General features: G+C 36.3%; 1 protein-coding gene across 7 annotated transcripts in view; it reads left to right on the forward strand.

The window, feature by feature from the left end:
• Window positions 1–26,011, forward strand: part of SRBD1 (S1 RNA binding domain 1) — a 226,926-nt gene that overhangs the window by 23,534 nt on the left and 177,381 nt on the right. For all 7 annotated transcript variants that reach the window (XR_004678603.1, XM_035001643.1, XM_035001644.1 and 4 more), the window contains exons 5-11: window positions 2,945–3,111; window positions 4,967–5,084; window positions 6,139–6,277; window positions 10,537–10,633; window positions 13,216–13,351; window positions 20,454–20,557; window positions 25,900–26,007. Coding sequence is in view for 6 of the 7 variants with exons in the window: in XM_035001643.1 (XP_034857534.1) it covers window positions 2,945–3,111; window positions 4,967–5,084; window positions 6,139–6,277; window positions 10,537–10,633; window positions 13,216–13,351; window positions 20,454–20,557; window positions 25,900–26,007 (869 nt within the window). In the remaining variant the exon portion in view is untranslated. The remainder of the gene's footprint in view (window positions 1–2,944; window positions 3,112–4,966; window positions 5,085–6,138; window positions 6,278–10,536; window positions 10,634–13,215; window positions 13,352–20,453; window positions 20,558–25,899; window positions 26,008–26,011) is intronic.

Below are 26,011 nucleotides of genomic sequence, written 5' to 3' on the forward strand. Positions count from 1 at the left end.
AGGATATTTCTTGACCTCTGTAACAGGAAAAGTTTGATCAGTGCACTGACACAATCTTTCCAGGATTCTCTTAGCACTGCCATCCTCAGCTTTTAAGAATCTATGTGTACAAACCATGTTTCTCTAGAAGAAACTGTCCAGAGTTTCAACCCAAATCTTGAGCTTCATGCTGACTGGACCAATCTTTCTGGCCACACTCTGGCTGTTAATGATAAAACAGTTGGATACTGAACAAAATGCTGTGGAGGTGGAGTTGAGGTCAAGTACTCTTAAGGTATATAGCTGCTACATGGTAGGAAGATGGTGTTGGAGGAGGTAGCTATAATATCCCTGAGGATTTCTGTGGTAGAAGATGATGTTGGTTGGAATAAGAAATAGGAAGAGGTACCAGTTTGAGAAAATACTACTGAATCTGATTTTGGAGGGGTCAGGGAAGATAACAAGCAAGAGCAGCATTTCTGAATTATAGAGCAACCTCAGGAAGGCCTCTAAAGAGGGAAACAGCTGGGCTTGTTTTAGGAACTAAGAGGAAGTCATTGGGGCTGGCTTTTTTTTTTTTTTTTAATTTAACTGACAGAGAGACAGAGAGAGAGCACAAGCAGGGGGAGCAGCAGAGGGAGAGGGAGAGGCAGACTCCCCACTGAGGTCCCAGGACCCCGGGATCATGACCTGAGCTGAAGGCAGACGCTTAACCGACTGAGCCACACAGGCGCCCCTGGGGCTGGCTTCTAATGAGGGGAAGACTAGATAAGATGAGGTTGGCAGGAGGCTGATGTTTTTTGGGTTGTGGTAAGGAGTTTAGATTCTAAATGCAATGGGAAATCATTAAAAGGTTTTAACTAGTCAAGTGACATGATTCAATATACATTTTATCCTTTTTTTTTTTTAAGATTTATTTATTTAAGAGAGAGAGCCTGTGTGTGTGCATGCATGCAAGCAGGGGGGTGGGGCAGATGGGGAGGGAGAGAGAGAGAGAGAACATCAGGCAGACTCACCGCTGAGCATGGAGCCCGATGTGGGGCTCAATTTCACGATCCTAAGATCATGACCTGAGCTGAAATCAAGAGTTGGACACTTAACCCACTGAGCCACCCAAGCGCCCAATATACATTTAAAAAAAATAATCCTTGTTTGTTCACGGAGACTGGAATAGATGGGATTGGAGTGGGTGCAAGAAGAATAGTTACAGGCTGTTGAGTAATCCTGGCTTGAACTAGACAGGTATGGGGAGGAAGAAATGAAGAACAGTAAGAGACTACAGAAATATTTTATAGCTAGAGTTAATTAGTTCTTGTGATAGAGTGGATTTAAGAGTTGAATGAAACGAAAGAGTTAGACTTAGTTTTCTGGCTTGAACTGCTGTTTGGACATAATAAGGGGGAAAACTGGAGAAGGAATAAGTCTGAGAGGAAGAACACTTTGCAAAGCCAAGTTTGAGATGCCCATTATGTTTTCAAGAGAATAAATATCTCAGGTAGTTGTCTAAATGAGTCTGGAGCTCATGTGGAAGAGAGCCAGCGCTGGAGATATGAAGTTAACGTTCTCACTCACCAGAGAGATGGTATTAATGCATCAAAACGTGATAAGATGTAGGCCTCAGGATTTAAGATGGCCAGAAGAATGAGAGTATCCTCCCTTGATAATCTCTGGATTTCAGCCTCTTATTTCACCTGTAGTTTTGAAATTCACTCTATTTTATATATTGACTTGATTTTGTTAATTAGTTGATTTTGATAATTCCTTAGTGATTTTTCTGGGTTTTTTTTCCCCTTCCAGTTTTGGCTGACCTTGGGCATCAAGATTGAAATAATAATAAAATTTATGGGGGCGCTTGGGTGGCTCAGTCATTGAGTGTCTGCCTTCGGCTCAGGTCACGATCCCAGGGTCCTGGGATGGAGCCCCGCATCGGACTCCCTGCTCAGTGGGAAGCCTGCTTCTCCCTCTCCCACTCCCCCTGCTTGTGTTCCCTTTCTTGCTGTCTCTCTCTGTCAAAAAATAAATAAAATCTTAAAAAAAAAAATAAAATTTATACCTTTTGTACTGTACTTTGAAAAATCTGCAAGGTTTTGAGAACAGTTACTGAAATTGCCTTTCCTTCTTTCTCTTCTTCAGGCTGACTTCCCTAAACTTTTCTGCTTACATGTACATTCTCCTGAAACCTATAGATTTGTTTTTTTTTTAAAGAACTAATTATTTCAAATATGTAGTATATGTGTATGATATGAAAATCAAAAGATACAGAAGAGTCTTCCTATCCTTAACCATCCAATCAATTACCTTTTCTGAAAGTAAGCCATGTTCCTAGGTCTTGTGAGTCATTCCATATCATTTCACATAAGATTAGTTGCATGGTATACATTCTACTCTTATCGTATCATGATTTATTTACCAGTTTCCCATTATGGACTTACGTTTTTGCTGACTTTTCTATACTGGAAAAAGTTCTTCAAAAGATATCACTATAAATAATATCATTTTCCAGGAGTATGAATATATCAGGGTGAATTCTGAGGAGTGGAATTGCTGGGTCAAAGAGTTTATGCATTATAAATTTTGATAGATACTGCCAAATTGTTCTTCCTCCAGAGGTTATACCATTGCACTTTCTCACTAGCAGTGAGACAACACTGTGTCATATGTTGACACATGTCAACATAATGAGTTACCAACTCCTTGACTTTGCTGCTAATCTTGAGAGGTGAAAAATGTGTCTTATTGAGCCCTGTAGAATTTGAATGATTACAGAGTGGCTTTGATTTTATTTTACTGAATTAGTGAAATGACTATTTTATGATTGTCAGTATATATATGTATTTTTTTTAAATCACTGCAAGTGTTTCTAAGTGACTCGAGAACATTATTTGATTCTATATTTAAACCATACATTATAATATAGATATTTAAGTTTCAGGATTTTAAATCACTAAGTATCCTTAATTTGCAGGTTTTATCTGAGAGAACTAATATTGAACTTTGGGTTTGTGCCAACATTATTCGTCTCTTTAATGATGATAACACAATTCCCTTCATTATACGGTATCGAAAAGAGCTTATTAATAACCTCGATGCTGATTCCTTGAGAGAAGTTCGACAAACCTTGGAGGAGCTCCGGTAAGAAACCTGGGAAGGGATGAGCCTACTGGGGGGCGAAAGAGGCCATGAGAGCCAGTGAGGAGAAACAGTGAGGAAGTGAATGACAGCTTATTTCAACAGTTCCATTGTTTTGTTTTCTTGAATTATTGTAATTGAATGTAGTCGCCTTCTGACAGAGGAAGTCAGCTCCATTTTACTTCTTTAGGTGTGTATAGAGTCCCTCTGCTGGAGTGTTTATGAATAGCTCAGGCATGCATGGGTAGAAAGGAGGTTTGCCTTAAAAGTGTGTGCCTAAGAGTTTGACTGTCATATTCTCTCATAGAAATAGTTGTGCATAATGGCAAAGGAAGGAAACTGAGAAAAACACATTTTAGTCTGAATCTTAAATAGCTTATGTAAAACTGTCCTCTTAATACTATGAAGTCCCTAAATGGAGAGTTTTTTTGGCAGTATAGAGTTTGTGGGAAATATGTATATTTCCTTTTTCTGATCTTTTAAAGGGCATGGTAATTTGGTATTGGTGGGTTTTAAGTTTTGTATAGTTATAGAATGAAAAGCATCCTTTAAAAATTATTTCTCTGGACTTACTGTAGTAACTCAGAAATAAGCATGCAAAGACTGTAAGATTAACTATATTTTTCAGTAGAGTTTATTAAACACTCTTCACCATTCATGTATTTATTGCATATCTCCTACATGCCAAGCACTGTGTTGTTAATGTGTGTGTTCTTCAACTCTATGACAAGGATCTGATTAAAATTGGATAGAATCTTAACCTTCAAGCCATTCTAAAAGTGCTAAAAGTTATTTTTTACAAGCAACCTAATAATCTTCCTATGATTTGGGAGGAACCTGCATCTCACTAGGATTTCTATACCTTTTGTTGAAGTTCTTTTAGTGCCAGGAGGATTAAGATGCTAATAGGTGGAGAGTTATATTTCATTGAGAGAAAAATCAATTAGCCAGCCCAGAAGTATAAATGATTAGCTAATCAGGTGGTTTCAGATTTAAGTCTTCCAGGCCCAGGGTAGTATAATCAAGCATTAAGGGATACAAACTCGAGATCCTAACTCATAAGAGGGTTAGCATCTATTCCAGCTGATTACTGACATGCAGGCTTGTCCACCCAGTTTGCCAGCTTGTCCTATTTTTTTTTTTTTTTCCCCAAAGAATCTGGTAATCTGAGTTTTTATATAAAAACTTCCTGGGCCAGACAAAACCATCTACAGGTCACATGTAGAAGGCCAGTAGTTTACAAATTCTGAAGTAAGCTTTCTATTTGGTTGAATTCAAGGTAATGGAGAAAATCTGAGGATTTGGGGATCTGAAATTGAGGAGAGTGTCACAAACAAGCAGGAATAGTTTACATTAAAAATTAAAGATATTCTAATAATATTTGGTTGTGTGGGGGACAAATAGAAACTTTATGTCAAGATTCCTATTATTTTCTTTTTCTATTAAAAACACTTCAAAAGAGTTCATTTCCTGGGTATCTATTAATAGTGAAATACATTGAATATTAATGGAGGAATATTTCTCTGAGTAAGTGGGGGCATTGACTGGGACTCTGAGCAGTTTCAAGGACATTATTGAAATAGTTAGTGAAACTTAGGTGAGATCTGTGGATTAGAATATAGTAATATATCTATATTCATTACCTGATTTTGATGGCTATATTGTTATGTAGGAGGAGATTCTTATTTATAGAAAATATGCACTAAAATATTTGGGTAATGGTAACTTAGTCTTAAATGGTCCAGAAGGGGGGAAAATGTTTTTATCTCAACTACAACATTCCTGTAAGTTTGAGATAGCTTCAAAAAGGAAGTTTTGACACGTAAATCTTGTATATTACAAAAGTTTTTATTTTCAGGGCTGTTGCAAAGAAGGTTCATAGTACAATCCAAAAAATTAAGAAGGAGGGAAAGATGTCTGAGTGCTTGTTAAAAACCTTGCTGAACTGTAAAACTTTTGAAGAACTAGAACATGTGGTAAGGAACTCTTTTAATCTTTTAATATCATACTTACCTAATTATATTATGATTTGGATCTTTTTATATAAAGTTAAAAAAGATCTGGAAATAAAAAGCTAAAGTCATCCGCCATCATTATTTAATTCAACAAAGTGCTTATTCAGTAAATATCTATCAAATGCTTTTTTGTGTGGTTTGCTAAGATAGGTAATACAGAGTCCTTGTCTCCAAGGCATTCCCAGTTGAGTGGGGAGACAAAGGAGTGTAGGTTATGGAATTGAGAAACCTAAGGGAGAGTGCTCAGCTGGAGACCTAGCTGTGAGGGTCTTCAGCATGTAGTTGGTATTTAAAACCATGAGAATGGATGATTTCACTCAGGGAGAGTTTATGGGTAAACAAGTCAGGATAGACCATTGAGGAACACTAACTTTTGAAGCATGGGTGGAGGAAGGGAAAACCGAAGGAGGAGACATGGAAAGAATGGTCAGGGAAGTAGGAGGAGAATCAGGAGATGATGACACCATGGAAGACTGTAGGGAAGGGAGTCTTAGAAGGAGGTAATGATCAATAGTTAAGTAAGTAAACGTAGCAGGGAGGTTTGGCAAGATAAGGACTGAAAAATGTATATTTGGTAATTAGGGGATCATTGTACCTCTTTGGGATACCACTTTCAGCAAGGTGTGGGAAGAGAAGCCCACTGGCTCAGGTTGAAGAGTGAATGTGTGTTAAGAAGTAGAAGCATTGTGTGTCAGCAGCTATTAGAGGAGCTCCCTTGGGTTGAGGAGAGGACCTGACAGTCTTTGCAGTCCAGGCACTGAGTTTTTAAGATGAGTGAATACAAACAAATGCCTAATGTGAAGTGAATAGAAAAGTCTAAAGAATCACATAAGGAATAACCATCTTTGTACAGCTAGTAGTCTCTGGTTAGTATTAATTCATCTCTGAAGGGAGAGGAAAGGGTTGAGAAAAGGATGTCTTTAGCATTCCCACTATGTCTTCTGATTTTGTGTTTTAATTTTGACTTGCTTTTTAAAACAACGATATGGTATATTTTCTGACTTTTTTTTTCTAGTCAGCTCCATATAAAACTGGAAGCAAAGGCACCAAAGCCCAGAGAGCAAAGCAGTTGGGATTAGAAGGAGCAGCCAAGATACTGCTTGAGAATCCAGGACAGCTCAATCTGCTATCTTACATTAGACCCAATATAAAAGGTACCAGCTTTACTTTAAGAGATCATCCCTATTTCTTTCTCTTCCTTTTTTAATTTGAAAACTATTTAAAAATTTTTTTCATTAAGTAATGACTATACAAGAGTATTGTAGCATATAAGAATAAATAATTCTAATAAACAAATCCCCATATACCTCCTCTTAGGCATCAGCTTCCTCTTTTGAAGTGCCTGTTCTAGTCTTTTGCCCATTTTTATTGTGTTGTTTCTCTTTTTTTTAATTAGTTTATAAGTACTTTTTAAGATATTCTTTCCCAGTTATATGTATTACAAATCTTTTCTCCCAGTTTGTAATTTCTTTTCACTTTCTTTATGCTGTCTATTAAATAAACAGAAAATAGAAGGTCTTAATTTTATTATAGTTAATTTATTAATCTTTTCAGTTTTGCTAATCTTTTCTCTAAGATACTTGCTTTTTTTTTTTCTTTTTAGAGAAATTTCTTCATGTCCCAAGGTTATAAAGAATGTCCTATATTTTCTTTTAAATATATTTTCTTGGATTCTATTTCTAAAAATTTATTTAATTATAAAAATCATATTTACTTTTTAATACTAATCTCAACAATTCTGACATATATTAGTTATAAAGTGAAGTCCTGCTTCCACACTTCTACTCTCCAGGAATAGAGGGTCTTTTTCTGAAATGTATCTTCTAACCTTTTGTGTATGTGTGCACAAGAAGGAGAGTGAGATGGGAGGAGGGTAGGGGAGAGAGAATTTCTAAGAGAAACCCATGGAAAGTGACAACTGATACATGTCAAGATACATTGGTTTTATTGGCAAAATCAGCCCTAGAGTGAGAGCTCTTTGAGCAAGAGTGACTTTTTACAGGAGTGCTCTGACAGGATAGGATGGGGAGATTGGTGCTCTCCTAAGTCCTATTCTCATTCTAGTTTCTTTGGTCTTCTGTTTATTCTTTTGGCTAGGAGACCTAAGTGTCTATAGGGGGCAGTCTCTGATAAGAATATCCACATTCTGTACTACACTATGGGGAATCCTAGCATATTATAACCTGCATTCATTTTAAACTATTCAGCAATGTGAGTTTGCAAATAAAAAATTAAGGATGAGTGTCTGTATCTATTCACATACAAATATACACATCTTAATATCTGATTTGAAAATGGCAATAATTAAAAGAAAAAGCAAGTAAGTATTAAATTTAGAGATGGATCGAAATGAGTAAAGCTCATTTATTTTTTAATGTGTATTTTTAGTTAGATTTTCAAATGATGCAATTTTAATGTTTTAATAGAAGCTGAGACTGTATAGCCAAGCATTAAGGTCAGCCACAGAAGGAACTTTCTTCCCCAGTGATGATATGTTTTCTTAGAATCAAATATTGGAGTTTTCAAAATGTCAGGTGCATAAAGGTTTGTCTGTTCTTACTCTTTAATGATCGATTTCTGTTCCTTTTCACCTTTATTACCAAGTTTTCCTTAGTTTGCACATATACTGAGTTCCTACTGGGTGGGTTTGATAACTCTGTCTCTTTGCATGGCCATATATGGTGATGCTCATGAACTACATGGTGATGGACACTTAGTGATACTTCTGTTAATGGGGCTCAGTCAGGGCTCAGTGCAGTTACAGTAGTACTAGCACATATATTGAACTTCCTGTTTGCTTAATTCCCTCTTTCTTTTACTCTGATTATAAATGTCAAAGAATTACAATTAATTCCAAACAAGCTAGATACTGGTTTTTAAAGTTTGCTTGGATTGTGTTTTTCTTTTCTCTGTCCCCTCATTTCTTGGGCTATACACATACTCATGATCATCCTCAATTCTCTTATTTTTCTAAAGATGTATTTTCATCATTCCCATCATTTCTCAGAGAAATATTTAAGAAACCAGCTATTTCAGTGTGAAGTGGAAGACACTTCTTACTTGCCACAGACCAATAAAAATTTGGTCTGAATCAAAAAGATATACATGCCACAGATGAACTACATCCTAGAATTTTCAGAATATCCCCATGTTGTTTACAAGGAGGAGTAGCTGATTGCTCTGTTGTGTGGAAGAAGAGGTAGCCGTATTGCAGATAAAGTGAAAAGAAGTGTTGGCCCTTCAATTTTTGTTACAGTTGTGGAGCTTTGAAGAATCTGGCTGGAAAGTTTTCACTACAACAGAGGAGATAACGATTTTCTGCTTCTGTGGTCCTTATATCCTCCTGATTTCATTGAGGTGCTAAACTTTTTGAACTCTTGTTATTTTTGGCTGTCTTAAGCCCCAGTGATCAGTTCTCTCTGATGGAAGCAGATGCTTATTCAAACACACAAGACTCTTTTCCCAATCCTTTCTCTTTCTAGTTGGACTGAGAAGGAGGTAATGTAATGTGATTGAGCTACCCAAGTGACTCTGATAATTTCTACCTCCCATTAGGAACCACTGCTCTAAAGGTAGCTCAAGGCACCTCCCCAGCAGTGCTTTTTTGCCCTTTTTTTTTTTTTTAAACTTTAATGGGTATCAGAATCATCTGGAATGCTCTGCAAAACAAAAATCCCCAAGTCTAGGAATCCATATTTTTAGTAAGTACCTAGTGTGATTTTATTTTTGGGTCCTTAGACTGTACAAAACATTGCTCTAGAGCTCTAGTGTAATTTTAATTATATAAGGTTTGTCAATTATAAAAAGTTTACAAACTGTATTCGTCAAAAATGATGGGGGCTTTTTAAAGGTCTCTTATTATTATAATAGAAAAATATATAACTTCCTTTTTCTGTTCTCTCTCATTGATGATTCTCATTGGAGATAGGTTCCATCTTTACTTCTGACTTACTACCCTGGTGTTTTTATTAAATTTTGTGTAATGATGCTGTAAGGTGCTTTGGGACTCCAGGAATTAGTGCATAGTGACTGGTTTTCTTTTCTTTCTTTCCTTTTTTCTTTTTTGGTAAGATTTTATGTATTTATTTGAGAGAGAGCAAGAGTGAGAGAGAGAGCATGAGTCGGGTGAGGAGCAGAGGGAGAAGCAGGCTTAATCCTGGGGCGGGGCTCGATTCCAGGACTCCGGGATCATGACCTGAGCCGAAGGCAGCCGCTCAACCAACTGAGGCTCAGTGACTGGTTTTCTGAGATGAAGACTGATGTAGGGAGATAGCTCACCCAAGAGCAGATATTTACTGACTGCTTACTGTATGTCACAGCTGTTCTAGGTCCTTTATATATACAACCTTCCACCTCTCAAAGGTAATTCACTCCTGAAAATCCCCTCGTAGGGAAACTCTCTTAAAATGTAAACAGAATTTATACTAATTTTAATGGTTAAATTTCTTTAAAATAATTTTAGTTATTTTAATAGTTAAGAGTAGTTATAAGAAAACCCAACAAGGCATTTCTCTTTATTAATGACTCCCTAAGTCTGTCCTCTTATTTTCTTTGTCTTCTGTACCTATTACTCATTAAAACTATGCTCTCAGAAAAACATACTTATGATACTTAACTGCTTGTGTAATTCAAACTTTAATGCAAGAAAAAAAAGCTTTAATAGAACAACTAAGAAGAAATGGAAAAAAAAGCAATGCGAATGATCTCTCTTAATGTATATATAAGTTGATATCACAGGGCCCTGATGTTCAAGAGTCACTGCTATAAATTAGCAAACCAGAAGCACTTGGAAAGAACATAATGCACAACTGGTAGACAATTCAACTATGAAGATGAATGACCACATAATGGCTCTTGTTTTGTGCTCATGAGATTTGAGAAATTCAAATGGATCATTAAAAATGTGAATAAATGCCTCATAAGTCAAAATAAGAATATTAATAAAATTACTTGTAAGGGATAATTTTTGTAACTGGTATGAAATGGTATACCTTAGGTTATAACTCTGTTAATATATATTTCCCATAGTACATTTATTCTTTATAAACACTTCATGAAGTAGGTGCTATTATTCCATTTTTATAGGAAACTGAGGCACAGAGGTGTCAAGTAACTTGCCCAAGGTTACACATTTGGTAAGTGGTAGAACTAGGATTAGGCCAGGCAGCTGGCTCCAGAGCTGCATTTTTTACCACTAGGTTATATGATATGTAAAGGTCCTGTATTATTGCTTTGGAGACTTGTTATTTTTTTTGCAGAGGTAAGCTAGTCACTGCTATGATACTTCTCTGTCTTAAGGTTTTCAATTTAAGGGTTCATTTTGACTGGAGTAAATTTATTATGATTTAATTGTAGACTTAAAGAACCAATCTGTAGTTTTTGCTTTGTTTTCCCCCTTAAACTTCTCCTAAAGGGCTTTCAGCACTCCAGGATATTGAAACAGGAGTGCAGCATATTTTAGCAGACATGATTGCTAAAGACAAAGACACGCTTGACTTCATTCGGAAATTGTGAGTAACTCTTTTTTAGCGTTTTCTGCTTTGTGGACTCATGCTGTTAAGGGTTGTATGGTTAGTGCTAACACTAGTGTTCATTAAAAACTTTATTTTTAGACTTTTTTTTTGGTAGCAGAACTCTTTGTTCAAGCAATAGAACCCTAACATATAAAACAGATAAAAGTGATGTTGCTTTAATTGAATTCTAGGCAGGAAGCCTGGAACTCTGCCTGCTCATCTTCCTTACACTGACATACCTCAGTGGAGGGCTCTGAGGAACAGTTTAAAAACCATTGTATTAGAGACTTAAATGTGAGACAGGAGTCCATCAAAATCCTAGAGGAGAACACAGGCAGCAGCCTCTTCGACCTCAGCCACAGCAACTTCTTCCTAGGAACATCGCCAAAGGCAAGGGAAGCAAGGGCAAAAATGAACTATTGGGACTTCATCAAGATAAAAAGCTTTTGCACAGCAAAGGAAACAGTCAACAAAACCAGAAGACAACCGACAGAATGGGAGAAGATATTTGCAAATGACATAACAGATAAAGGGCTAGTATCCAAAATCTATAAAGAACTTATCAAGCTCAACACCCAAAGAACAAATAATCCAATCAAGAAATGGGCAGAAGACGTGAACAGACATTTTTCCAAAGAAGACATCCAAATGGCCAACAGACACATGACAAAGTGTTCCACATTGCTTGGCATCAGGGAAATCCAAATCAAAACCTCAATGAGATACCACCTCACACCAGTCAGAATGGCTAAAATTAACAAGTCAGGAAACGACAGATGTTGGCGGGGATGTGGAGAAAGGGGGACCCTCCCACACTGTTGGTGGGAATGCAAGCAGGTGCAGCCACTCTGGAAAACAGCATGGAAGTTCCTCAAAAAGTTGAAAATAGAGCTACCATACAACCCAGCAATTGCACTACTGAGTATTTACCCCAAAGATACAAATGTAGTGATCCGAAGGGGTACGTGCACCCCAATGTTTATAGCAGCAGTGTCCACAATAGCCAAACTATGGAAAGAGCAAAGATGTCCATCAACAGATGAATGGATAAAGTAGATGTGGTATATAGATACAATGGACTATTATGCAGCCATCAAAAAAAAAATGAAATCTTGCCATTTGCAACGATGTGGATGGAACTAGAGGGTATTACGTTAAGCAAAATAAGTCAATCAGAGAAAGACATGTATCATATGATCTCACTGATATGAGGAATTCTTAATCTCAGGAAACAAACTGAGGGTTGCTGGAGTGGTGGGGGGTGGGAGGGACGGGGTGGCTGGGTGATAGACATTGCCATGGTGAGTGCTGTGAATTGTGTAAGACTGTTGAATCACAGACCTGTACCTCTGAAACAAATAATACATTATATGTTAAAAAAGAAGAAGAAGAAGATAGTAGGAAGGGAAAAATGAAGGGGGGGAAATCGAAGGTGGAGACGAACCATGAGAGACTATGGACTCTGAGAAACAAACTGAGGCTTCTAGAGAGGAGGGAAGTTGGGGGATGGGTTAGCCTGGTGATGGGTATTAAAGAGGGCATGTATTGAATGAGCACTGGGTGTTATACACAAACAATGAATCATGGAACACTACATCAAAAACTAAAAAAAAAAAACAAAAAAAACCCATTACATTATACAATGTATGCTAGAGATATTCATTTAGACTGGGTGGCATGCTTTTTAGACGTATGTACTATATATGTATTATAATATCTCATTTCTGGTATTTATAAGTGATTGAGTTAACTTGAGAATGTTTAATATCAGGTATAGATAAAAGTGCTGACCTCAAAATGAATTTCAGCTGATGGAGAGAGCTGCTTATCCATGGTATCATGGTCCATTTATAAGAGATTAAAACCTCATGACCTAGTAGGCCCTACTTGGGCTTTTGGATTTTATGCCTCATTAAAAAAAGATACTATCCTAAAACCCTATTTTAATATATTTTTCAGCTGTGTATCAGCAGAGAAGACTGTCTGCTCTTACTCTTTCTCCACATCTCTGTATGAGGTGTGCAGAGGAGAGGAAAGGTGGAGATGAACCAGTTGACTGCAGTGGCTTGTCAGGGTTTTTGTTAATACAGGGAGAGAAGTTTCCTATCTCCTCAGTAATAGTAAAAATTCCTAGTAGGAATGAGTCAAAGGAGGAGAATCGACCAGGTTTAAATGTGTTTTTATAAGTATCATACTACCGAAATTTGTTTCAGTTTTATAAACTGTCACTGGAAAGCTGTCCTGCCATATCCTCTCATTTCCCTTCTTTTTAGCTTTTACTTGGCTTTTGACTGCCTGACTCAGTGGTTAGAAAAGGATGATATCTAGACCAGAATTATTGATCTGGTATCTGTAGTTTTGGTCTCTTACATAACTGCAGATGAACTGATTTAGGCATTTTATAGGAGGATTGGGTTGACATATACACAGATCTGGAGGACTTATACTAGCAGAGTCCTCTTTTGATGGGTCAGTACCTTTTTATACTTGGGCATCACTTAAAAAAAGAATCTCATTTGGTAATAGCTTAAGTTTTTTGCTAACGTTGTTTCCATATAATGTGTTTCTTTACTGAACAGGTGCCAAAATAGGTATATTTGTATCCAGTCATCTCTAGCAAAGGTGTCCTCAAAAAAAGTAAATGAGAAAGATGTTGATAAGTTTCTGCTCTACCAGAATTTTTCATGCAACATAAGAAACATTCAACATCATCAGGTAAATAAAGAAACTGCTTATCCATGCTGATAGTAATAATGATGATACTTTGGATTTGCCTACAACTTTACTTATTAAGGAATTAAAGAATTTTAAGGCAACCATTTTCTTTTTTCCATATAAATTCTTATAATATTGTCATATCTTTCGCATTTCACAAATGTGGAACTCAAGACCCAGAAAAGTTAGTAAAACTGAGATTTATTAGCAGAACTGACAGTATACCACTTCAGATATCTTGAGGTTTTGGCTGGTGATCTTTCATATTAGATTTTGCTTTTCGCTGTGCTTGGTTTAGAGCTCAATACTTTTCCGTGTGACATACAAATTAGAGATAATCTGATTTAAAGTGTGAGATCTCACTTAGTTGTGTAAATTATAGTTCTTATATTTCTGTCTTTTAATATCATTTTTCATTTTACTAATTTTTTTCCTAATTGTTATATCTACAATGTGGAAAGTGGCTTTTATGTCATATGGGGGAAAAAAGATGATTCACAAACTGAAAATAAAATAATACTGGCTTTACATTTACCTATGTAGCTACTTTTACCAGTGTTCTTTATTTCTTTGTATGCTTTTGAGTTACTGTCTAGTGTCCTTTCATTTCTGCCTGAAGGACTTCCTGTAACATTTTATGTAGGGCTGGTCTACTAGAGAGAAACTCCCTCAGTTTTTGTTTATTTGTAAGGTCTTAATTTGTTTTTTTTAATTTATTTTTAATTGCGGTAAAATATATGTAACGTATGTATTTAACTTATAATTTTACCATTCTAACCATTTTTAAGTGCACAGTTCAGTAATGTTAAGTATATTTAAATTGTTGTGCAACCAATCTCCAGAACTTTTTCTGGGTATAGAATTCTACGCTGACAGTTTTTTCTTTCAGCTCTGAATTTGTCATTCCACTGTCTTCTGGCCTCCATGGTTTTGATGAAGAATCAGCTGTTAGTCTTACCGAGTCCTTAACACATGATGAATTACTTCTCTTCTTCCAGGATTCTCTGGCTTTAGGTTTTAACAGTTTGATTATAATGTGTCTCACTGTGGATCTCCTTGAGTTTATCTTTCTTGGGGTTCATTCTGATTCTTGGATGTGTTGATTATTTTTCATTAAAACTGAGAAATTTGGGTCATTATTTCTTCAAATATTCTTTCTGCCTCTTTCTCCTCTCCTGGGTCTCCTGTTACATGTATGTTGGTATACTTGATAATGTCTCACAGGTTTCTTAGGCTCTGTTTCTTTCTTTTTTTTTTTTTTCCCTTTTTCTTCTCAGACTGTATAATCTCAATTGACCAGTCTTCAAGTTTGCTGATTCTTTCTTCTGCTTGCTCAAATTAACTCTTGAACCCTTTCAGTAAATTTTTCATTTCAGTCATTGTAGTTCTCAGCTCAAAATTTCCGTTTGGTTTCTTTTTGTAATTTTCAACTCTTTATCGATATTCTGTTTTTGTTGAGACCACGTTCTCCTGATTTTTTTTAGGTCTCTGTCCGTGATTTCCTTTAACTCTGAGCATATTTAAGACAGTTGATTTAAAGTGGTCTGGGAAGACCAATGTCTGAGTTTCTTCAGAGATAGTTTCTGTTGGTTTCTTTTTTCCTGTAAATGGGTGATACTTTCTTATTTCTTTGCATGCCTTGTAATTTTATCTTAAAAACTTGACATTTTGAATATTATAAATTGGCAACACTGAAAATCAGATCCTCCTCCTTAGTATTTGTTGTTGCTGCTGTTGGGGATTTTATTGTTTGTTTAGTGCCTTCTAAACTATTTTTTAAATGTCTGTATTCTTTGTCATGTGTGACCACTGAAATCTCTTCCATTAGCTTAGTGGACCGCTAGTTATTTGACAGATTTTCTTAATGCCTAGATAGCCAAAACAAAAAGCATATTCTCCTAGTTCTTGCAGATTGACTGTTAGGGGTACTCCTTCAACATTAGCATAGCAAGGCTATTTACAGTTCTGTCCTTAGCCTTCACTTCCTGTTTGCATGGAGCCCAAAGGTTAGTCAAAGGTGAAAGCTTAAGGTCTTTTCAGAGCATGTGTCTAGTCCCAAGCATGCATACAGACTCCAAGATTCTCTAATCTATGCAGGAACTTTAAAAAAACCCCTTCTCCTCAAGTATCTAGTATTCAAGCGTCTTTTTCATCCAGGTTTTTGTGGTCTGTTTGTTGGTTACCCTGACTGTAATCCCTCATCACCTACTTTTATCCCTTACCCCTCAACACTGCGACTAATTTATTTGCCTTTAAATACTTTTGACAAATGCCACCCAGAGAATGGCTTCTGTCCTGGGGAAACTCTGAGACAGGCAAAACAAAGGCAAGCCCTTGAGTTCATCCTTCACAGAGCCATCAGACAGATCAAAACACACAATTACAAATTTTTGAGAATGAGGTCCATGTTGCTCCCTCTGGCACTAGCAACCTGTGCTAGGAATGTAGGCTGTTATCTTCATGGCCACTGCTCATCTGAAGAGCAGAGGATGGCAAATGAGTAAGTTTAAAAGTGCTCTTTTACCAAAACTCTGTGTCTCCTTTTTTCTTTAAATGTTCCTCTGGTTGTTGTAAGCTTTTTATTAGGGTCCAGAGTTCTAAAAAAGTTGATTCTGACAGCTTCGGCCAGTTTGCTACTGTTGTAGAGGGATGGACTTTCGGAGTTCCCTTCTCTATTGTGTTGGTGATGTCACACCTAACAGCAACTTTAAAGTGTGCTAATAGTCCTTGCTCTATTCCAAAACCAGAATGTGGCTTTAGCATTATAAACTGTCCTTCTTTATCTTGTTTAATGGTTTTTAGCTTAAAATCTACTTTGGTGTCAGGATTGTACCTGTATTTTCTTAATGGAAATTGATTTCTCCCTTGTTTTAATCTTAGCCCTACAGTTATATGAAATGCTTGCCCTTAGTCGTTTTGCCAGAACTTTCCAATCTTTTGTTGTAATGAAGCTTATTGTCTAGTCCAGTAGGGAGTTGGCCAAGCTTTGCTGTAGAGGACCAGAGAATAAATGTCTTGATTTTCTGAGCCAGGTAGCTTTTGCTGCAGTTACACAACTGCCATTGCAGCTGACAGTAGTCACAGATAATATAGAAACAAGGGAGCATGGTTGTGTTTTAATAAAATCCTATTTATGCAAACAGATGTTTGACTGGATTTGTCCCATGGACCATAGTTTACTGACCAGGGTACCGACCCCTGCTCTTCTATATTTCTTAAGGAGAGTGTATGTGTACAGTATTCTCTGAGTTCTAATACATTCACAGTTGTTTCCAATGGGCTTGATACGTGGACAGCTTAGATCAGTATATTATTTTTTTGTTTTTACTTTCTTTCCTTAACTTTCTTAAATATGTTGCTCTGTTGTTGCCTTGCTTTGTATGTTGCTTCAGAGAAATCAGATGGCAATTTAGTTCTGTTCCCTAGAAATGCCAAAGATGTGGGTCCGTATTGTTTTTGTCTCTTTTATTAAGGTTTTATAGGAAGATGAGGGGGAGATTTGGAATCAAGAGATTGCCAGTGTTCTCCAAGCTTGGAAGTCCTCAGTATAACATTTTTAAAATTAATTTTTCCTTTCATCTGCATTTTACTGTTAAAAGATAATAAAGGGCGCCTGGGTGGCTCAGTTGGTTAAGCGGCTGCCTTCGGCTCAGGTCATGATCCTGGAGTCCCGGGATCGAGTCCCACATCGGGCTCCCTGCTCAGCAGGGGTCTGCTTCTCCCTCTGCCCTCTTCCCTCTCGTGCTCTCTGTCTCTCATTCTCTCTCTCAAATAAATAAATAAAATCTTTGAAAAGAAAAAAAGATAATAAAAAGAATTAGAGTGCATTACCTTTCATGTGATATTTTCCACCATTACAACTCTTAATTTTTTAACTTACGGTGATATACAGACATGCAAAGGTGTTTGTTTGCTTTAAGGTAACATGGAGAGTCATCAGTTACTCCACAAATTTTTCTTGGACACTTACTATATATTGGTTCCTACTTGGGGTGTGAAGGTGACATGGCCTTTGCTCTTGTTAGTTATAAGAGTCATTTATCTGTTCTAGATCTAATTCTTTTATGTGACAAATGATTTCCAAACTTTTCTCCCATGCTATATGTTTTCTTTTTACTTTCTTTTTTTTTTTTTTTTTTTAAAGATTTTATTTATTTATTTGAGAGAGAGAATGAAATAGAGAGCATGAGAGGGGGGAGGGTCAGAGAGAGAAGCAGACTCCCTGCTGAGCAGGGAGCCCGACGTGGGACTCGATCCCGGGACTCCAGGATCATGACCTGAGCTGAAGGCAGTCGCTTAACCAACTGAGCCACCCAGGCGCCCTCTTTTTACTTTCTTAATGGTATCCTTTGATGTATAATTTTATTGAAGTCTAATCTATTTATTTTTTCTTTTGTTGATTGTGCATGTAGTGTTATGTGTAAGGTCTTACCTAACTCATGGTCATGAAGATTTTCTCTTATATTTTCTTCTAAGAGTTTTATATCTTTACTTCTTATGTTAAGGTCTTTGACCAATTTTGAATCATTTTTGTGTATGAAAATGTAAAGGAGTCCAGCTTCATTCATTTGAACATAGCTATCCAGTCAACCCAGCATTGCTTGTTGAAAAGACTATTTTTCCCAATGAATTGTCTTGGCATCCTTGTTGAAAATCAGTTGATTGTAGGTGTATGGACTTATTTCTGAACACACAGTTGTGATTACTGTAGCTTTGTAATAAGTTTTGAAATCAGAAGGTAGGACTCCTTCAACTTTTTTCTTCTTTTTCAAGATTGACTCTGGGTCCCTTGAATTTCTGTATGACTCTTAGAATTTGTCAATTTCTGCAAAGAAACTAGCTGGGATTTGATAGCAGTGCATTGAATCTGTAAATCAATTGGGGTTAGTATTGCCATTTTAGCAACATTAAATTTTCTGGAACATGAGATATTTTTCCATTTTTTCAATTTCTTTTAGCAATGTTTTGTAGTTTTCAGAGTATGCATTTTGCACTTCCTTTGTTACATTTATTCCTGAGTATTTTATTCCTTTTGGTGCTATGGTAAATGAGTTTTTTTTTTTTTTAATTTATTTTCAGAATGCTTATTGCTAATGTGTAAAAATTGATTATCCTGCAATCCTGCCGAACTCTTTATTAGTTCTAATAGTTTTATAGTGAATTCCTTAGGGTTCTCCATATATAAGGTCATGTTATATGCAAATAGAGATAGTTTTCTTTCTTTTCAATCTAGATGTCTTCTATTTCTTTTTCTTGTCTAATTGCCCTGGCTAGAACCTCCAGTACGATGTTGAATAGAAGTGGCAAGAGGAGACCCTTGTAATTTTAGAGGGAAAGTATCCAGTCTTTGACCATTAAATATGATACTATCTGTGGGGTTTTTGTATGTGATCTTTATCACATTAAAGAAGTTGGTTTCTGTTCCTAGTTTGTTGAGTGTTTTTATTGTGAACAAACCTGGAATTTTGTCAAATATTCTTTCTGCATCTATTGTGTAAGAAGAAGATTGTGTAATTTTTGTTTTTTATTTTATTGGTATGATGTATCATGTTAATTGATTTTTGGGTGTTAAACCAACCTTGCATTCCTGGGATAAATCCCTCTTGATCCTAGTGTGTAATCCTTTTTATATATTTATGGATTTGGTTTACTTTTTCTATTGAGGATTTTTATATCTGTATACATAAGAGAGAATGGTCTTTATTTTATTTTTGTTTTTTGCAATGTTCTTGTCTGGTTTGGGTATCAGGGTAAATAGAGTTGGGAAGTTTTTTCTTCTTTCGTATATTTTGGAAGAGTTTGTGAAGAATTGGTGTTAATTCTTTAAATGGTTGGAAGAATTCTGTGGTGAAGCCATCTGGGCCTGGACATTTTCTTGTGGGAAAATTTTAAATTACTAATTTAGTCTTCTTTACTTATTGTAGATCTTTTCAGATTTTCTGTTTCTATTTTCTGCTTTGGCAGTCTGTCTTTTTAAGAATTTTTCCATTTTATTTAAGTGGTATAATTTGACGTATGTTGTTCATAGTATTCTTATGATCCCTTTTATTTCTATAACTTCCATAGTAATGGCCCCTCTTATTTTTGATTTTGGTAATTGGAATGCTTCCTCCTTTTTTTCTTGGTTTAGGGAAAGGCGTTTCAATTTTGTGATATTTTCAAAGAAGATTTTTGGTTTTGTTAACACTATTTTCTGTTGTTTTCTATTCTCAATTTTTCCTCTGTTCTTTATTATTTCCTTTATTCTACTTGCTTGGGTTTGTTTGCTTTTCTTTAAAGGAGTGTTGTTTTTTTTTTTTTTTTTAAAGGTTTTTTTATTTATTTGACAGAGAGACATAGCGAGAGAGGGAACACAAGCAGGGGGAGTGGGAGAGTGAGAAGCAGGCTTCCCGCTGAGCAGGGAGCCCGATGCGGGGACTCCATCCCAGGACCCTGGGATCATGACCTGAGCCGAAGGCAGACCCTTAACGACTGAGCCACCCAGGTGCCCCTAAAGGAGTGTTTTTAATGTATTTTAAGACATTTGCTTAAGAGATAGACAGCTTGATCTGAGTTTAAATTTTTCCTTCACTTGTTATCTTTGTTATTAGGGATAAATTAATCTTAAAAAATTATTATATAAAGTGAAGATAATACATATCCCCCTGTTAGCTTGGAAAATTAAATAAGTATTTAAAGGGCTGAGATAGACCTGACAATTAGTAAATGCCCAATAAATGATAACAGTTAGTAGTATTATTCCACTTGGGAATTTGCATGCATCTTTATCTTAGCAATATGTTTTCACAAATATAAAGAGAAAATTTCCTAACTCCAGATGATCAAAAATTTCAGTTAGTCAAATCTGAAATAATCTCACCAAAATCTCTTCCTGTGAATGTCATAGGCTTTGTACCTATATTTTATTTAAAAAAAACTTTTTTGAAAGAAGTATAAAGAAATGATTATTTTTAAATACATTTTTGGTAAATAAGTTAATAAAAAATTGATCTAGCTCTTGGCTGGATAACCACGCTATTTATTTTACCAGTGTTGACTGGTTAAATTAACCATTTACCTATTTAGTGTATCATCAGTCTTTGCTATATATGTTTGCATTCAGATTCTGGCAATTAACCGTGGAGAAAATTTGAAGATATTGACTGTCAAAGTCAACATTTCTGATGGAGTAAAGAATGAATTCTGCAGGTGGTGCGTCCAAAACAGGTCTGTTTATAGATTTTACAGAATTTTCTGTCTTCCATTTCTAAAATACCATACTGAGACCCTATACTTACTGATATGGGAAAATGTCCGTTCTATTAAACAAACAAACATTGACAATGGATATGTGTCCTTTTTATGTCAAAAAGAAGTAGAAATGTTGTGTATGTTTACATAGGAAACAGGATATATTAAATATTAAAATAAATTATTGATAGTGATTATCTCTGGGGAGAAAGACTTTTACTTTAATACTTTTTTGTACCATTCGAATCTTTTTTTTAATTTTTTTTTTTTTTAAGATTTTATTTATTTATTTGAGAGAGAGAGAATGAGAGAGAGCACATGAGAGGGGGGAGGGTCAGAGGGAGAAGCAGACTCCCCGCCAAGCAGGGAGCCCGATGCGGGACTTGATCCCGGGACTCCAGGATCATGACCTGAGCCGAAGGCAGTCGCTTAACCAACTGAGCCACCCAGGCGCCCCCATTCGAATCTTATACAGTGTTTTCTCTTATGAGAAGCTAAATTAACAAAAATATAGTGTATATGGCATATCTGTATCACTAAGGATACAGATCATTAAGGATAATTGAAACAAGAATATAATTTATCGGATATTACAATATAAGTCTCTAAACATAGTATATGCAATTTACTTAAAATGTTTTGCACACTAAGAATGATTGAAACAAACATTAAGTTTATTGGATATTTCAGAGAATTGTCTAAACTTATGTAACTTTTCATTATCCTTTTTCATTTGTTAAGGGAACCTTTTAAAATAGCACCACGTATTTGTATAGAACTTCTAACTTTTAGTTTTAGCTTTTCAGAGTGTATTTGATCCTTACAACAGTCTGTTCGGTTGGTAGAGCAGATTTGTAGCTGCCATTTGACCAATGAGAAAACTGATGCAAAGGTAAAAAAGCTTGCCTAGCAGTTAGGACATGTAGATTTGGGTCATGCTCCTCATAAGCTACTTCTGTGTAACCTTAAGTTTGGGAGATTGCTGGGAAAGCTATTTGAAGAGTTGGATGAATTTTTCTTTGAGAGGAACAAGTGCTATATACTTTGAAAGTTAACTCTCTCATCCAATATCGTTCTTTGATCAATTGATTGGAAACTGGTTTGCCAAAACCCAATTCCATGAAGGATCAGCTTGCTTAATGACCAAATAATGCTAACCAAGGACCCATCAAGTGAAACAACTGTCTCAATGTTAATTAGTAGGTAAATTGTGTAAGCCAATTATGTTATATCCATTCAGTGGAATTCTGTGCAGCCATCTTTAGAAAAGGTGAGATAGAGCTAAAATTGAGATATAAACATGTCTTATTAGGTTAAAAAGACAGCTTACAATTAGTATTTATAGTATGGTCTCGTTAGTGTCAAAAAATAGGTCGTTGTATGTGTAAGAAAATTTTTGAAAAACACAGATGATCTATTCCATAGCTGTAGTGTGAGATTTTAATTTTTTTTTTTTTTAAGATTTTATTTATTTGCGAGAGAGAGAATGAGAGACAGAGAACATGAGAGGGAGGAGGGTTAGAGGGAGAAGCAGACCCCCTGCTGAGCAGGGAGCCCGATGTGGGACTCGATCCTGGGACTCCAGGATCATGACCTGAGCCGAAGGCAGTCGCTTAACCAACTGAGCCACCCAGGCGCCCAAGATTTTAATTTTCTGTTGTATACTGTCCTGTAGAGTTTTTTTTTAAATGATGCTTATTTCTTTTGTAAACAAATACATTTCATTAAAAATAAAAAGGAAATAAATAAAAGAAATTATAGATTTAAACAATTGTGTTAAGAAATTAGATAATTTTAATTTAAAATATGATGAAATTCTAAGAGTTTCATAAAAAGAACAAAATCCTAGAAACATATATCTGAGTTTGAATTCCAGTTATATTACTTCTTACCCTTGTGACTATGAGCACATTACTTAATTTCTTTTAGTTTCATTATTGTCAAAATGATGAGTAATACCTTTTTCACAGATTTAAGAGAATTAAATTATATTCCATGTAATTGTGTAGCCTTCAGTGGTATCTATTATTACAAAGTAGTGGGATTGTTGTGCAAAACTCTTTTTTATTTTTTTATTTTTTATTTTTATTTTTTTAAAGATTTTATTTATTTGACAGAGAGATAGAGAGAGAGAACAAGTAGGCAGAGAAGCAGGCAGAGGGAGATCGATGCGGGGCTCGATCCCAGGACCCTGGGATCATGACCTGAGCCGAAGGCAACTGCTTAACCAACTGAGCCACCCAGGTGCCCCGCAAAACTCTTTTTTAGAAATGGCTTTTGTAAATATATCACAGTAAACTGGAAACAACTTCTATCTTATTTTCCTGTGAATGTTCATTATGCTCAGTATCAGAGTCTGTCCTCAATAGCTAACAAGTATTAGTTACATTTTAAACTGTATCTTCATACTAAGTAAATGTTAAGGAATGGTTTCCTTACAGAGATAGTATAGATGGTATAATAATATAAGTTTCAGTTACTTTCTAGAAGTTTCTCTTCATATAGATAATTGAAGAAACTCTTCTATGGGAACTAAAGAACTGAAACAAGAGCCAGCTAAAATACTTCTCTGGAAACCAAAGAACCATTCTCAAGGAATTGTTTTCATTTTTTAAACACATGTGAATGACTAGAGATACTCAAATCTTTTCTTCTTCCTCTTTTTTTGTTTTACTCTCTTTGTCCCTACTTCTTCCACCTTCCACCTCTCTCGTGTATTCATCTATTCAGGTTATATGCTAGATGCTGGGGATTCACCTGTAAACCAGACAAATATGCTCTTTGTCCTTGGTGACAATGTAGTTTAATGGAGAAGACCCTGAGCAAATGGTTAAGAGTATGCTGAGGTTATAAAGGAGAAGTGCAGTGTTTCATGAGCTTGTAACAGGGAACCCTAATGTAGTCTGGGTTGTGTGTATATGTAGGTCAGAGACAAAAGGAGAGGAACAGGAAGCAACAAGAAATGAGAATTGATTTGTAGGCATGGGCCACATCATACCTAATTTTCTAGACAGGGTAAGGATTTTATTCTTAAGGATAATGAAAAGCCAATAAAGAGTTTAAACAGATGATTCTCATGATCGGTTTGCATTTTAAGATCACTCTGGCTTCAATATAGGGAATTATTTAGAAGGAACCCAGAGTAGATATCGGGGCAAGAGATAAGGTTTGTGGAAAACTATTGAGGCTTACAGAGGGATTGGGTAAGCAATGTTAAGGATTTCTGTGTTTTTCCTACTAGCAATGGGGAAACCTAAGTTTGGTCTTTTTTTTTTCTTTTTTAAGATTTTATTTGACAGAGAGAGACACAGCGAGAGAGGGAACACAAGCAGGGGGAGTGGGAGAGGGAGAAGCAGGATCCCCGCTGAGCGGGAGCCCGATGCGGGGCTTGATCCCAGGACCCTGAGATCATGACCTGAGCCGAAGGCAGACGCTTAATGACTGAGCCACCCAGGCGCCCCCTAAGTTTGGTCTTAAAGGGAATGACCCCCAGCAGATATCCAATATATATATTTAAAAAATCACTCCACTGGGGCCTTCCTGCCTCTAAGGATTATCTTCCTAGTATATTGTCCCATGACCCAGGACTGTGTTCTCTCCTAACTTGCCAAGCTCCATAGCATGCTGTATAAGACCTTTAATGATCTGGCCACTGCCATATTTTCTAGCCCCATCTACCGCCCACCTGATCCTGACAGTTATACTCTAGCAGTACTAATCTACTTGAAAGGACTCATCATGTTCTTTCACGCCTCTATGCTTTTACATGTGCTGTGGTTTCTTTTTTTTCTGGGTCTTTGGTAAAGCACAATTCCTTTTTTAAAACCCATCTCAAATGTTTCTTCTGGGACATCTTTCATGACATTGGGCTCTCCAAATTAATAATAATAACAGCAATAACAGTAACAACATAGTATTAATTATAATATTAATAATGTGTGTCTAATTCATCTCCGACTCCTCCCTAGCCCTCATGCCCTCAGGTAAAGGTGACAATAGGGAGTAACAGGGATTTGAGTGGAAGGATATATGTCCTGAAAGCACTTTCATTCAAATTAAAAAACAAAACTGTATTCTACTCAGATGATAACATTCTATGGAAAGGATTCAATTAGTTGTTATTATGAAACCGTTGGTGTATCACATTATAGATGCTTAAAGATTTGTCCACTGAAATTTAGTTTATTTCCTACCCAAGAGATGTAAGAGAGATGACAGTGTCCCTGGGCTATATTAATAGTTTATTTTATTATGATTTATAAAATAGATATTTTATTAATGGTTTCTACTCAAGAGTCATTGAAGGGCAAAGGCAGAGATGCTATAGATGGATGGAAACATGGAAAGGGTTGGGCTGAATTTATCCTTTTTAGCTTGTGTTTTTCTCTTACTGTTTTTTATCCAGTGCCCACTACCATTTAGTTCTCTGACATTGATATCCATCAGCATGTATGCAGATGCACTGTGTGGCAGAGCACTGCAGCCTGAGGAGTAGAGTGAGTTCTACTAAGGAATGGCAAGAGGCAAGGGTTAAAACAGAGTTTCTCCTTTGCTCAGTTTGCTTTAACTCTCAGGAAGAGATAAAGGAATGGACAAAGAAGGATACATGTTTGTCTTAGCTTTGCTGCCATAACAAAATACCATAGACTGAGTGGCTTAAACAACAGAAATTTATTTTCTCCTAGTTCTGGAGGATGTAAAGTCCAAGATCAAGGTACAGGCTGATTTGGTTCCTGGTGAAAACCCTCTTCTTGGCTTGTAGACTGCTGCCTTCTCTCTATGCCCTCACCTGGCTGGGAGAGAGAGGGATAGAGAGAGGGCAGGCTCTCTGATAATCTTTTCTTCTAAGGGCATTAATCCCATCATGATGCCCTACCCTCATGATACATCTAATCCTAATTATCTCCCAAAGGCCCCATCTCTAAGTATAATCTCATTGGGGGTTAGGGCTTCAACATATTAATTTTAGGGAATATAATTTAGTTCACAGAAGTGTATTAGTCATTTTCTGGTGACTTTCTTATATCTTAAGATTTTCACCATTATTAATAATGCTCTGGAGACTCTTCCCAGAATAAGAAAGGTTTTTCCTCAAGTTTTATATGTGACCGTGGTTACCAGATTTTTAAAAATAAGAACTCCAGATGTCATAGTAATAATTTCCAGACATCACAGTCTTTCCTCACAGATTATGTTACTTTGGCTTCAGTAAAGTTTTTCCCCCTTTTCTGTTCCACTTCCTCTCCCCTCTTCCAGGAACCCTTTTATGCTCTTGTTATTGCTACATCGGTTTTAGTGTAGGCTTTTCTTTTTTGCAGGTGGAGACCACGTGGCTTTGCAAGGCCAGAGTTAATGAAGATCTTACACAATTCACTTGATGATTCTTTTAAACGCCTTATTTATCCTCTCCTCTGTAGAGAGTTCAGGTAT

Source organism: Mirounga leonina, unplaced genomic scaffold (assembly GCF_011800145.1).
Source record: "Mirounga leonina isolate KUSES-001 unplaced genomic scaffold, KU_Mleo_1.0 Mir_125, whole genome shotgun sequence".
Lineage (NCBI taxonomy): Eukaryota > Metazoa > Chordata > Mammalia > Carnivora > Phocidae > Mirounga > Mirounga leonina.